Source organism: Carettochelys insculpta, chromosome 4 (genome assembly GCF_033958435.1).
Source record: "Carettochelys insculpta isolate YL-2023 chromosome 4, ASM3395843v1, whole genome shotgun sequence".
In the NCBI taxonomy this organism is placed as follows: Eukaryota; Metazoa; Chordata; order Testudines; family Carettochelyidae; genus Carettochelys; species Carettochelys insculpta.
The window spans coordinates 19,525,386-19,540,010 of record NC_134140.1 but is presented as its reverse complement, the minus strand read 5'-3'; the positions used below and the strand labels follow the sequence as shown (position 1 = coordinate 19,540,010).

Genomic DNA, 14,625 nt, shown 5'->3' with positions numbered 1-14,625 from the left:
AAAAAAAGAATGATCAAGGTGAGCAAATCAGAGAGTAGAGGGGTGGTGGAGGGAGGTCAAGAATTAGATTAAGCCAAGTATGCAAACGAGCCCCTATAGGTGGCTTAATTTAATTCTTGACCTGCCCCCCCACCTCACACTTCTACCCCTCTACTCTGATTTGCTCACCTTGATCATTTTTTTCTGATTTGTCCACCTTGATTTCTGTTTTTGGTTCTCTGTGCCTTAAATATTGAGTCTGTTCTGGTATGGCTATGGTCTGAAGAAGAGGGTCTGTCCCACAAAAGCTCACTGAATAAATTATTTTATTAGTCTTTAAAGTGCTACTTGACTGCTTTTTTGTTTTGATAGTATATAGACAAGCACAGCTCCCTCTGTTACAATTTAAAATGAATAATCTAAGAAGCTACTGACAGATATTGTCTGGGAAACTATAATTAAGGCTAGGGTTTTTTATCAGGGATCTTATTAGTAGAAGTCAGGGACAGGTACTGAGCAATAAAGAGAAACTAATGGAAGCCCATGACTTGTCCTTGACTTACACTAATAAATTCCACAGTTAACACGAAGAGGCCAGGGTAGCTGCTGGGGTCCCCTCCAGACCTGCTAGAGCAGCAGCTGGGAACTGCAGAGTACCCCTTCTGCCTATGGTTGTTCAGAGCATGTGGGGCCCACTGCCTCAGGAGGTGGAAGTACCTCACAGCTCTCCAAGACTCGGGGATGCAGTGAGACTGAAGCTCACAGCAACCAGGGCTTAAGTCATGGGGATTTTTTTTTGCAAGCCACTGAAAATCCCAGTGACCCACCCAGAGAACAGTGTTAAGCATGTCACTTAGTGGACAACATCCTTTTTACAATATCATTCAGTAGAGTGCTATCCTTATAATATTATGAAAACGTAGCAAACAGTTAAATTTTCACCATTTTGAATTTTTCTAGTAAAGAGCATATTTTCATACCAATCAATAAAAATAGTATCATCCAATAATACTGATACAGTCCTTTTTACTTGTACATCAAAAAGCAAATTAAGATTAAAGTAGTCAAAATAACGAGTCTACCCTGTCATTACTAAAAGTCATCAAGGTTTTATTGTGCTAAGTTAGCTTACTCCCTTCCATTAAATTATGAGCAGCAGCTGCTTGCACAGTACCATTTGGTAGTTGACAACCAGGTTTTACAAAAGTTTTGTGAATTTTTGCAAGTCCTTACATATGATCCATTCATTTTCAAATATTAGCATACTTTGGTTTCTGAAGTGTAAAAAAAATCCCATAAAGTCTTTGAATTCTTTTCTTCTAGAATATGTATTCACATAATTTGTTTTTTTACTGAATTAATGGACTTGTTTAAAAACAGGCCTTTTAAAGAATAAGACTTCTTAACTTTGTGACTCAGGAAAAAACAAACCAACCAATCTGTTTTTTTTTTTGTTAGTATGGCATAGGTTAAAAACAACTTTAGATCACCCACTACATATCCAAACCCACAAATTTATAGTAAAATATAACAATCCAAATGCACAAACTACAATATCACCTAAAATGCATACTATTTAGTGAGCTTATAAAACCTCTTTCCCAGATTTTAAACACATACACAGTAATTTAAATCTTATTTTGAACCTCTTCCTATACATCCTGAATTTGGTGTGTGACGATACCAACTCAAGAAACCCAGATTTTCTATTTATGAAGAGAGAGAAATATTTAACAATTTTCCTGTGTCTCCTCACAACAAAATCTTCACAATTTTCAAAGAAGACATATTACGTGTATTTTCTCTCTCTCTCATTTTTTTTGGGCCCACTGCCATTTGAAAGCAAGCTAAAATTCTGACTTGATTTTGAAAATGCCTACTTCTGTTTGACCCAACATTTACTCTCCAGCCAAGCATAGCCCATGGCCCTTCACTCAGCCTGTCTCAAATTTGGCAGAACAAATTCCAAATCCAGCAGAGACTGCCCAAATTAATTACTTACAAGTCTCAAGTCTCCTACACGTCAGTGGAGACATATTGCTCCTTTGATACATAACTGAAGAACTATTGTAATCAAACTGACTGATATTCTACTGAAAAAAGGTAGATTTTGAGATCTATCCATTACTAAACATGTCACTATCTTGGAATACATTAAAGACTCTGAAAGCGTTGACACTAACAGATACCTCCCTTTGATGATATGCAGTTCCAGTAGATCATGAACAGGCAATAAAAAAAATGCTATAATACAGTGGCAGATCCTCTGAGCAAAAAAGCTCACTCAGCCTTCAAAACAGCATCAAAATTATACCCACCAGATTAAACCAGCTGTGTTATACACCTGCACACTACAGGCTATGTCGAAGACGGTTTCTTCAATAAAATCGGTAATGCACAGCCAATCAGTTGTCTGTTATTCAAAATCATGCTGATGGAAAGTTTCATACAAAGACCTTTACACGCTACACCCTTATAAATGTAAGTTATATAATTTATGACAAATATGGGTTTATTTCTTACCTTTCTTTGCTTATGTCTCGCTCGTTTGGCTGCCCGAGAGCTGCTTACTGGTTTGGTCTCAGAGCTGTTTATGAACTGTAGTAAGTCTTCTACTTTTCGATGGTCAACTACGCTCTCCCTTTCAGAAATCTGGTCTGGTTTCTTTGGCTGCTCCTCCTTCCTTTTTGTCAAACGTAAGCGAAGTTTTTCCCTCATTTCTGCATAATTTCTACTGGTGGGTGCAGCTGGTGGCTAATGTTCAGAAGAAGGAAAAAAAAAAACAAAAACAAAGACACCACAGTAACCTGACTTGAAAGTCTCACAGCCCTGCTCAGAATTTTGCAATAGGAAGTTTCAGATAGTGCATGAGCAATACAGACCCAGACCAATCAATGACAGTTGTGTGAACATGCAATATGCGTGCAAAAGACAGCACTATCATGACAGATTTTTGGCTCTCTCATTAGCCAGAGGTGTTTCATTCCATCTTGCAGCAGATGAGATGGCAAGGAAGAGGGAGATGGAATGCCAGCAAAGGAGTTTCTACTGGTAGGTCAGGAATTTGTTATGGTAGTTGAGAGATTATCAGATGTAATTTAAAAGGAAAAAAAAAAAAGTAAATCTCTGCTAACTCTGTTTTCCATGTAAATATTTAATTGTGATGGTGGTGGGGAAACCACCACCACATTCAGGAAGCTGCTTGACTTTGGACTACAATTATAGAGGTCTCCCTATCCCAATTTAGTGAGCTGAGCTGGGTGTCATTTTCAATTGCCTTTACTGCTGTCCAGTGTAGGTAGTACTGGCTGATTTTGTTTTAATACCCCAAAGTATGATTTTTCCCCAATGTGGGAAAAGTGCCAGAAATGGCAAGAAGTTCACTAGGTACTTAACAATTAGTACTGATTTTACACAGAAGATACTTAGCGAGTGTTGCAGTGGATGACTGTATAAAACTCTGAAACAGATGGACTTAAAAAGGATGGAGTAAAACCCTTAGTACTGAAGAAAAACAGACCAAATGTAAGTGATCCTATAGCCAGTTAGTAAGCGGTAAAGCTTTATTACAAAATGCCTTTTAAGGTTACATTTTCAGTGAATTTTTCTTACAATTCTGAAAAATATTTACTTAATGCACGTATCTGTAATATTCACAATTAGGAAGAATATTTAAAAATACAAGAGAGTTTTAAAGCTTTGCTCATACTAGATGATGAAAGCTCTAGGGCCAAGAAGGTACTTGACAGATTTCTGGTAAGAATGTTTTAAAGTGCAGCGCTTTTTGCTCAATGTCATCTCATTATGGATATGTATATATGAACAAGCCTAAATAACATGATTTCATCCCAGAGTCAAAGTGGGCAAGGTAGTATCTTTTATTGGACCAGTATCAGAGAGGTAGCCATGTTAGTCGGTAGCTTCGAGAACAACAAGAAGTCTTGTGGCACCTTACAAACTAACATATTTTGGAGCATAAGCTTTCGTGGGCAAAGACCCGCTTCATCAGATGCATGAGTGGAGGGGTGGGTTCAGAGGGGTATTTAAAGAGTGGGGTCCCAGTAAGAGGGAGAGCCAGAGCTGACAAGGTCTATTCAGCAAGGTGGAAATGGCCCAGTATCAACACTACTTATCAAAAGAGGGAAAAACAAGTCAGATCAGACATGGGGATGTGAGCCTTTGTCAGAGTCTAATGGGGAAGATATTAATACCCAGGGCAGAGAAGCTGGTTTTGTAAGCGGTGAGCCACTCCCATTCTGTTTAATTCTTGGTTAATGGAGTCAAATTGGCAAATGAATTGCAGCTCAAAGATTTCTCTCTCCATCTGATTTTTTAAACTTCTTTGTTTCAGAGCTGACACCCTTAAATCTGCCACCGAGTGTCCAGGGAGACTAACATGTTCACCCACTGGCTTCTGCACATTACCGTTCCTGATGTCTGATTTATTGGACCAGTCGCTGTTGGTTAGAAAGAATCTTCTGAGACACACGGGGCTCTTCTTAATCTTTACAATTACTCACACATGGCGGCAAGATACTGTAGCCAGACAAAACCCCCTGCTCTATTCCATCTTGCCCCTCTTAGGTGCCTCAGAGCACAAAGGATAAAGGAAATGGCACAGTCTTTGATGCCTCAAGAGCACAGACGTGCTGCCTCATCATGACCCTGGATGGAAGAATACAGATAAGAGGGCTAACAGGCCAGCTGATGACCAAAGGGCCTTAAACCCCTGCCTTGGCTGGTACTGATAATTGATATGCCTACACATCATCCCAGAAGAGGAATCTCTCTCCCATATGAAAAGAACGTCCTGTCTTAATGATTTAGTTATCTCTATCTTACAAGTGTAAATTAAGTTGCAAGTCCCTTGTAAGAACTGGCGTCACAAAGACGAACCAGTACAATTGGAACCTTTAGATAAAGAGTGTACGTGACCCAAGGGGTATAAAGAAGGGTCCGGCAGACCACTCTAACTGAGCTCCAATTACCTATACCCGCTGGCTGGGTAAGGTTATTGCCTCCCAAGGACCCAAGGGATGCCCTCCTCATATTCTTCTTCCCAAGAGATTGAGTGAAAGACGCTGGCTACGCCTGAGTCAAAGGACGCAGGGGTGAGAATTATACCTGCAATGTACTTTTGTGCACATTTAATAGTAAGAGCTCTTTAGGCTGAGGCGTCTGGTCCTCAAATGGATAACTCTTCACTTGTAATCTAATTGACATGTCATATGTATCATCCTACTAGTAGTTAAGAAGATAGAGCAATAACCTTGTAACCATTAAGATTCTTGTTTCTGCTTTTAATAAATAGCAACCATTTAAGCTTTCAGCCTGATTCCTTCCACTTACTGTAACTTGGCTGAACACAAAACAAAGAACCATAGCTGTTTGGCTATATCAGCCTGGTCAGTGGTAAGGTGCAGTAAAAGCCGAGCGCTGAGTCATGTTGCCTCCATGGGGCAGACTCTTGGGGCACCTGACAGCCATTGTGGCTGCCCGCTGCGAAGGGACAGTCTGTTCTAGCAGTTAAAGACTCGGGTGGAATAACTCTCTGCACAACCTTTGGGGCACCCGTCAGCCACACTGGCAGCCCGCTGCGAAGGAACAGTCTGTCCTAGCAGTTAAAGACTCAGGTGGATCGCTGGGGCATCCGTCAGCCATTTTGGCTACCTGCTGCGAAGGGACTGTCAGTCCTAGCAGTCAAAGACTCTCATGTAACTAGGCTCACAGACCACTTATTACCCGGCCATCAGCTAACAGATACGAATTTTAGCTATCATGAAATCAGCCTAGGCACTTGTTAAAATTTCTCTTCGAGTTGGCCCACTTCTAAATCATCACTTGTTGCTCTCTTGAATTACTTCCAGCTGAACAATCACATTAGGTAGTTTTAGATGGATAAGTTTTCCAAATTACTCTTTATTTTCTACCCTTATATTGAACAACTCTAGGCTCCATCTCTGTTATTTCTCTGCTCTTAGTGTATCATAAAGGCAGGCAAAGTATAAGCAACCTATTTCACAGATTTAACAGAGGTTAAATAATTTGCCTGAGTTCACAAGCAAATCAATGTGGGAAATCTAGCTGTGAAAATTTTATTTTTACTAGCTTATTTTTAGCATTTCTTAGTAAGTGCTTTAGAATGCATTTTCAAGCTACAAAATTTGTATCTTTGCAGTTAAATTATTGTAAGTTACCTGGTTAAAATTCAGAGTTAAAAGGAAAGGAAGGAATTTATGATCGTGTATTTTTACCATTTTTGCCACTAAACAATAATTACAGCCAACAGATAATATTACAACCACCAACAGATGACAGCACACTTGAAGACCGTTATTTTTATTAAAATCATCAAGCAAAACTTACTCCTCCATGGCCGAAGAACTCACAGTAGCAACAGTCACAGTATTTTCCTTCTTTCTGATTTGTGGATGTTGAGGTACTGGAGCTATGCTCTGAACAACTGTCTTCGTCTTGGCTCTCCTCTCCATCATACTGCTGATGATCGTATGTATTACTATTTTCACAGCGATGACCCTCACAGTCAGGATCACTGTATTAAAGAAAAAAGGGGTTACTACCACCACCACAAGATGTATGTGATATATGTATATATGAAAAGATACCTAAGTGAGTCAGAAGCAGTTGTCAAACTACAGGATGTACATTATCCAACACCTAACCAAGTGACCCGCAGACCTTGTTCTTTCAAAACCAAGCAGAGAGACTAGGAAGTTTTAAAGGAAAATGGTTCCATGAAACACTGAAAGTGATCCACTGAATGAATGAACTCGAGAATCACTGTTTAGAGAAACCCACCCTGGTTCTAAGAGTATATTTATTTTCATATCTGGAGAACAGTTATTTTCATTCATTAAAGCCAAGCAATTTGCAGACTGTTTTTGGCAGAGCTGACTCATCACTTAGTGTTTGCTCTCCTCCCTGTTCCCACTTGGTTCAGCAAGCATCCAAGCTCCACACTAAAGCAAGAGTCCCAAGGCCAGCTGAAAACAAGCAGCCCGTGATCCAGAAAGTTCAGTATGAGATGTCACACACAGAAGGTGGTATGAGAAACTCTGCAGTACAGAGTTTCGCAGAGAAAGTTTATTCACCAACAAAAACAGGTTGAATGATGTCCCTAAATATTTAAAAAAGTCTTCATGCTTAAAAATTTGCATGTACACATCATTCATCATCTTTTTTGGTTTCTGATAAGCTACTGTCGTCGTGAAAGACAACACAAGCTCCACAAGCTAATGATGCACAGTGTGGAAAAAGTACTTCCTAAAGTCATAAGATACTGTAAAATTCCGACATGTTCTATTTTTAATTTATGTCCTCTCATGGTAAACAGTCCTAATCTTTTCACTGTCTTCTCATACTGAATTGATCTTGTCACCTGCCTTTGAACTACCCCTACTTCAACTCTTACATACAGTACTTTCTTCTCCAGCAACATCCATGGTCCCTCAGGACCATGGATGTTGCAGGACCAGATAGTCCAGGGGCTGAGGCTGGACCTGCATCAGTGGGGAAGGGGCTTGAGCCAGAGCAGTGGATGGCAGCCTGGCTCAGACCAAAGCTGGAGCCACCATCGGTCCTGCTGAGGGAGAGTGGGGAAGAAGAGGGGGCAGAGCGTGTTAAAATATGACTTGCTAGTGCTCCCTCCAAGCTCCTACAGGAGCACTGGGGCGGAGAAGCTGGCAGGCGTCAGTGGCTGAGGAGCCAGTGGTGAGTGGCTGGGGTGCTGCTGGGAAGCCAGCCCTGAAGCAGTGTGGCATCAACCACCAGGGAGCGACATTGCCAAGGAGCCAGCCAGGGACCTGCAAGGCCAGTGAGCCAACAGGAAGCTGGCTGTTGGGCTGGGGAGCCAGCCAGGGAGTCAGCTGGAAGATGGGGGTGGGGATCAGCTGGCTAGTAACTGGGAGGAAGCTGGCTGGGGAGCCAGCCAGAAAGACAGCTGGAGAGCATTGGGGTCACAGCTGCCAGGGCAAGGAAACCTCAGCTGGGACCAGGAAGCAGAAAGCCCATAGACCTGGAACCCAGCATCCCTGGTAGCTGCAAGTGCTACCAGAAAAGTGGCTGGGGCTGGTGGCCAGGAGGGGAATCTCAGGGGCATTTCTCTTCTCTGGTTCAGCAAAATCTCTCGTTCAGGATTGCTCAGGTCCCAAGGGTGCCAGGCCAGGGAGGTGCAACATGTAAATCCTTTTTAGATGAGGAAACTGAACTAAATGTTTCCCCAGCGAAGGTGTATAACTGATTCATGAAACATCACAATATTTTCTGTATTTCAATCCATCACTTTCCCTACACATCCTGATATTACTTGAATTACAGCAGCATCTCATGATGCTAACAAAAATTTGGGTTCTATTACATTAGACTACATAAGCTATGCTCAGGAGAAACATTTAGCTTTTTATTGCGAACAATCATTTTTACATTTCAGTAAGTTCCCTAAGTCAAATAGCAGTAATAGAAAAGTATCCAGATGTTACAAAGCGCTCTCTCTCTCTCTCTGTGTGTGTGTGTGTGTGTGTGTGTGTGTAAGAGAGAGAGTTAGCTTCATAACATCTGGATACGTTTGTATTCCTGCTATTTGAACTAAGGAACTTACTGAAATCCAGATGTTATGGCGCACTCTCTCTGTATGAGTATATCTATCTATCTATAGACACACACACACACACACACACACACAGACTTGGCTTTATAACATATGGATACTTTTATATAAGTAACACAAACCATAACTCTACTTGGTTCTCAAGCTGCCCGATCATAGCTACTGTTGTAGCCTCCCATCTACTCCAAAGCAACCACAGCACTACAGAAACAAGCAGCTCCATAGCACCTTCAAGACGAACAAATTTATTATGTCATGAGCTTTTATGGATAGGACCCACTTTGTCAGATGATTATGTGGATTATTATGATGAAGTGAGTCTTATCCATGAAACTTAATAATTTTGTTAGCCTTTAAGGTGCTACAGAACTGCTTGTTATTTCTGAAGCTATAGACTGATGCAACTACCCATCTGACACTATTTATCAGAGGATTACAGATAAGAGTACTCAGAACAGGAACTCAACCAATTTGCCTTTAGGACATTCGGACACTGGTTTCCCTGCTTACCCTCAGCAGTAAGATGTCTGCTAGAATGATATTTGTCTATGGAAAAGTCTGATAATTTTAGAATTAATTCCCTGCAAATGCTACTTTCATTTGTCCTTATGCAACGTACCACCCCTGTCGCCTTACCCCAAAACGCACCATGCTTTTGGCACTTGCAGAGATGTGTGTCTGGCAAGGCTCTATCACAACACGATTGGTACATCGCAAAAAAGTGCTTACAAAGAGAAATGTTCCAATGCCATGTTGGAATTTAACAATCCCTCTTTTCTGCATTGTCCATAGCAGCTGAGACCTTGAGATTCTCACTATACATCCCAGACAAATGTCTCCAGCAGCAGTGGGGCTGACAGACCTCCTGGGCCTGTGGGAAAAGAGCATGGGGGTCCAGCTCCACAACCCCAGACCAAAGGGGCAGGGACAAGGAGCAGTCAAACCTCAGCACCCAACTGGATCTCCCCATCCCCAGGAAGCCCTCAAAAAGCTTGTAGAACACTTCATGGTAGCAGTGGCCGCAAGCCACAGGCCTGTTTCAATTGCCAGACCCCAAGGACAACTGCTTTGCAGAAAGCAGGCCAATACACACACCAAAGATGATATGTTCAGGAACTGCTACAGTACTCCTCCAAAGAGGAAAAGGTAACAGAGGGAGTACTGGGGAGCCAAAAGGCAGGACAGAAAAGAGAACTAAGCATTTGCTAGGGACACAACTAAGCAGATGATGAAAAGTAACAGGCGAGCATACAGAGATGCTGAAGTCTAACAATGCTGCAGAGTGAGCAGATGTGGGGTTGACCTCTTTATCAAGCAACTTTCTTGCTACACCCAAACATTCCCTTTCATTTTGTGGGAGTCTTCCTTTTTCCCTTTGCTCCATTCCTTTTGGCCTCCTCTGATTGCTCTGGTATCTAGCTACTCAAACTCTGCATCCAACTGCTGTGCCTCAGTACTCCATCCCTGAGCAAAAACATTCCACTCCTAGATTCACACAGATTATGTGAAGTGCAGCTAACAACTATGACCATGGGAATATCATCCTAAATAAGATCTAGCTTGTCATAGACAAACCATCTCTCCTTCAATCTGCCAAGGGCAATTCCACTACCATGTGGCACCAGCTCAGCTTGTTAAAACGCTTTTTATGGCTGTCTAGATGCCCCAGGTAAAGTTTCATAAGCCAGAGCTATAAGGAGAAGCCAGGTCTCCCAGGATACCATAGGCATTTCCACATCCCCCACTGTTATCATGTGATCCAAAGAGAAAGTCTGCTTTCAGCTTTCTGAGCAAGCCAGTGCTCCTGAAGAAGTGTGTGTAATGAACCTTTCCAGAGCACTCCACACAGATGTGTACGAAGTGCCCCACAGCAACCCACAAACACCTGCAGCACCATGGAGAAGTATTGCTTTATTTGGGTGAGCACAACAACAAGGTAGTCCAGTGCTAACATTGAACATGTGCACCATCTATTGCTTGGCCACAGTTAAGGAAGCCCATCTCTGCAAAGCCACCCACTATTTCATGAACATTTCCCAAAATCATGGTTCTTCATAGCAAAATGTGATTTATTTGCGCTGCACACATGCAGGATACAGCCCCACGCTAAACTGATTTGCAACTGACTGGCACCAGTCAGAAGTCAGTAGCTTGCAGACAGCAACTGCATAGGTTTTCTACAGTGAAGGCAGCTCTCATTCTGGTGTCCTGAAGCCACAGGTTGGGGGCCAGCTCAGCATACAGCTCCAAGAAAGTTAGTTTACACATCATAAAGTTCTGTAACCATTGCTGTTCATCACACATGATGTGATCCCACCAATGAGTGCTCATTTTCCTAACCAAAAAGCAACAGTCTACCCTATGCAACTGTTCTGTGAACACCAAAAGCACTCCTGTCCCTATCTCACAGACTGACAGGGATCTATGAGTCTTGCTTTTTCAGAAACTTTATGATAAGCTGTGCTGTCATGCACGATGTCCTAATGATACTTAGAGTGTAAGAGAGAAGTGCAGGATCCATCCTTTCTCACTGCAAACACTGGAGTACACAGCAAAGAATGTCGGTTGGAAAAAACGGCACAAAATGAAGCTAGACACCATTAGAAGGCTAGAACACAAAGCAATGCTGAAAGGACATTTTGCACAGTCCCAAGATGTGGTGCTCTCTGATCCAGGTTCCTACAACACCTGGTGACAGATGGCATCAAGACATTGTGGAACACATATCCATAGTGCATTGCTCACACTGTAAATGGTGCCCACAAAGTGGACATGAACTGTTTACAGAGGGGACAAGAGTGAACACACTTTGGCAACTTTGTTTTTACTGCTTTTCATGTTGACATGAGTTTAGTTGACAAAATGTTGCAGTGCAGACAAGCCCTGGGGTTCACCTCCCAGAGCTAGTGAATATCAGAGTGCTGGAGTCATATCTCGCTGTGCTGTTTTCAGTTAATGTCCATACTTTTGGGGCCATGGCCCAAATCACGTGCCTCTGTTACAGCAAGCTACCATGTCTGATTCAACAAGAAAGGGTACTAGAGGCTGAAGCTCGGTGGTGGAGGGCGTCTCAGCTCATCGGGCAGCAGTCCCAAGGGGTTCCCGACTCATCTCAATAGCATCTATTCTGGCTTTTCCATCATCATCGTATTTTTGAGTCCAAAATGTAGAAACTTAATTATTGGAAATAATTAAGTATGCCAGAAAGCATACAATTTAACTTTTCCACCCACGTTATGTTTTAGCACACAGAGAGAAAACATGCCATTTTACATATAAACTGAATAAGTGTAAGTCTTTATGTGACAAAAAAATGCAATCCTACCCCAGAAACATCATGGCCACACTTTCCCCGAGAGCAACATGATACTTGATGTGACTTGTACACACAGCTAGTGAGTGGCAGAGAACAGAGCTCAGGTGTCCTGTTCATCTATTAAATGGACAAGACTACCTTTCAGCATTATAAAGGTATACAAAATGGTGTGGTAAAAGTGATAAAAGCATACAAATTGAACTCTTATTACTGTAACACCAATTTAAGTGTGAACAAAGTACACTCACCTGCAGACACTTGGTGGAGCACTTACAGAGCTGTCTGTGGTTGAAGTAGGGGGTGCAACTGTGGAAGGACAAAGACCTGAATGTGGATCCACAAATCCGGGAGCTGTTGCAGCAGTTTTGGGGAAAGATGGAGCAACAAGATTTGGGGTATGAGGTGTAGCGGCTGGAGACAGTGGACCAGGGGAGAGTGAAGGAATAGATGCTAAACTAGTAGGGCTATTTCGTGGTGCAACCGGTGCAGAATGTCTATGGTCCTCTTTATTTATATTGTGGAACACTTCTCCTAAATTTGAAAAATGAAAACAAGGAAAAATTGCTTTACTTTTTGAAGGGAATTAACAAAAATCTCCACTAGCTCGAAACATTCCAGCCATAGCATAAGCCATTCTTGAGTTCTAGTTTTTTTAAAAGTCAGGTAAGTGATTTTAGTATAGTTATACTTGTCAAAAGCTAAGCAATTAAGATATTCAAATGTATTTAAACAATACATTTTTTTAAATATATCTTCCCTTTTATACATAACATTTTGGCCACAGCAACCTTAATCTCAGAACTCATGATTAAGTCCTTTTAGGTTAAGAGTACAGAAAAAATATAATTCAAGAATAATAGCTGAGTTCTGATCAAAAAGAAATTGTTAAAGCCATTCAAATAAATATTAACCCTAAGACATTTAAACCTTTGTGACTAATTTAGCAATTGACTTCAAGAAACCTCACATGCATTATAGTTCTTACCTACTGATGAAGGTCTTTTAGATGATACTTTAAACTGGTTGCTGCTTGACTGCACTGTAGTAGCTGTGCAGGAGACGGAAGAAGTGGCAGAAGAGGTTGCCATGACAACTTTATTAGTTTCCATAAAGGCATCCTGGAAATTGTACAGACATTTCTTCTTGGCAGCATTTTTTTTCTCTTTGCTATCTGTAACAGCTGTTGCTTCATTGCTAGATGTAGTAGGAAGTGCTTCAGGTCTTATTTCTGAGAGTTCTGGGGGTAACATATCACTCCCTTGAAGTGAAAACAGAGCAAATAAGATTTGTAAAATTACCAGAATTGCGCTTATGATACTTGGTCAGATTTAAGGATGTAATAAAATTGAGGAACTCCGATGCATACTTCTGCATCTTGCCATGTATGTTACTGCTGTCCTATTAGGACCACCAAGTAAATATGTTCTCACTGAATGTTAGTCCATGTAAGTAACTAAATTTAAATTCTCAAACTGATTTGTCTCAAACTTAAATTTGAAATGTGTTCTTAAATATCAGTAGTGGTAATAAGCAGCATACTGCATTATTTTACATATCTATTCAATCTTTTAATTTCAAAGTGAATTTAGCACTTGTGAAAGATGTAAGATTGACAGCTCCATAATCTAATGCCCAGTTTAGCCACATAACACAACAGGCAGGTGGCAGTGTACCACCTCAGTCAGAGTGAGAAGAAAATTTAGCCTTAATGCTTACTTAGTTTTGGAGACTCCAAGTGCCTTTTTGTGGTGTGACTTTCCATAACAACGGAGATTACTCACTCACTTGTTTTCCACTAGTGACCTGGATGGAGTATTTTGTCAGTTTTTTTAATGCTACTGTAGTAGCAGGGTACAAATTAGAATAGGCCAGACAAGAGAACCAAAACAAAAAGCAAAACAAAGTCTCATTAAAACAAGACAGTTTTTCGGTGAGTCATGTTTTCTTACAGGAAAAGAAGTCTTGCATAAAAATGCAGTATATGTAATGAAAACAAAAGAATTAAGGTACACGTATACATTTACTACTCTTACTGGTTGACTTTCCTCTGTTTTACCTCACCTTAACAATATTTTAAAATTTCAAGAACACTGCTGGAAGCCAGCAGACTTTCTGTATCCAACTGCCAGTTAAAATTCCCTCAGACTTACCAGTTTAATGAACCAAAACAAGGGGAACTCACATAAAACATACCTATACACATTCATATTTGGTCAAGCCCTCTAAATATCGGATTCTATAACGACAGCTGATCTACACAATTATTCTTTTGTATAACAAGTGAAAAATTCAAATGGCTAAGGATGTGATTCTAGAACACAATATAACAAAAATACTATGAAGTTGGTTTTGTATCGAAGTCAATCACGGTGGGTTTCCTGCTCAATCACCCACAAGACAAGAGGAAAGAATCTGAGGCAGCTGTTGTGCTGCTAGTTTAGCAGTGCTACCATAATTTTACAAAACAAGATAAAGGTTTTGTGATAGGTGACACGGGATTTTTACTTCTTATCCCTTCAAGTACCTCTCTAAACCCACATCATTCTGCACAAATGTGAAGATGTGAGCATCTCTACAAATCTCTTTATACAGAAGGCCAAGAGAGTCAGTTTCTTCTTGATTCTGCCCCTAAAATGAGAATAAAGTTTCTACTTTGAGATTGTTAGCCACTATGGATACCATAACTCCCTGTCCATGCAAATCT

The 14,625-nt window shown here is 41.0% G+C and overlaps 1 protein-coding gene across 2 annotated transcripts in view; it reads right to left on the bottom strand.

Moving 5' to 3' along the window:
* FAM193A (family with sequence similarity 193 member A) overlaps positions 1 to 14,625 on the bottom strand; it is a 130,899-nt gene that overhangs the window by 17,120 nt on the left and 99,154 nt on the right. For both annotated transcript variants that reach the window (XM_074992366.1, XM_074992367.1), the window contains 4 exons: positions 12,907 to 13,179; positions 12,170 to 12,452; positions 6,346 to 6,532; positions 2,503 to 2,733 (listed from right to left, as the gene is read on the bottom strand). In XM_074992366.1, coding sequence (XP_074848467.1) covers positions 2,503 to 2,733; positions 6,346 to 6,532; positions 12,170 to 12,452; positions 12,907 to 13,179 — 974 coding nt within the window. The remainder of the gene's footprint in view (positions 1 to 2,502; positions 2,734 to 6,345; positions 6,533 to 12,169; positions 12,453 to 12,906; positions 13,180 to 14,625) is intronic.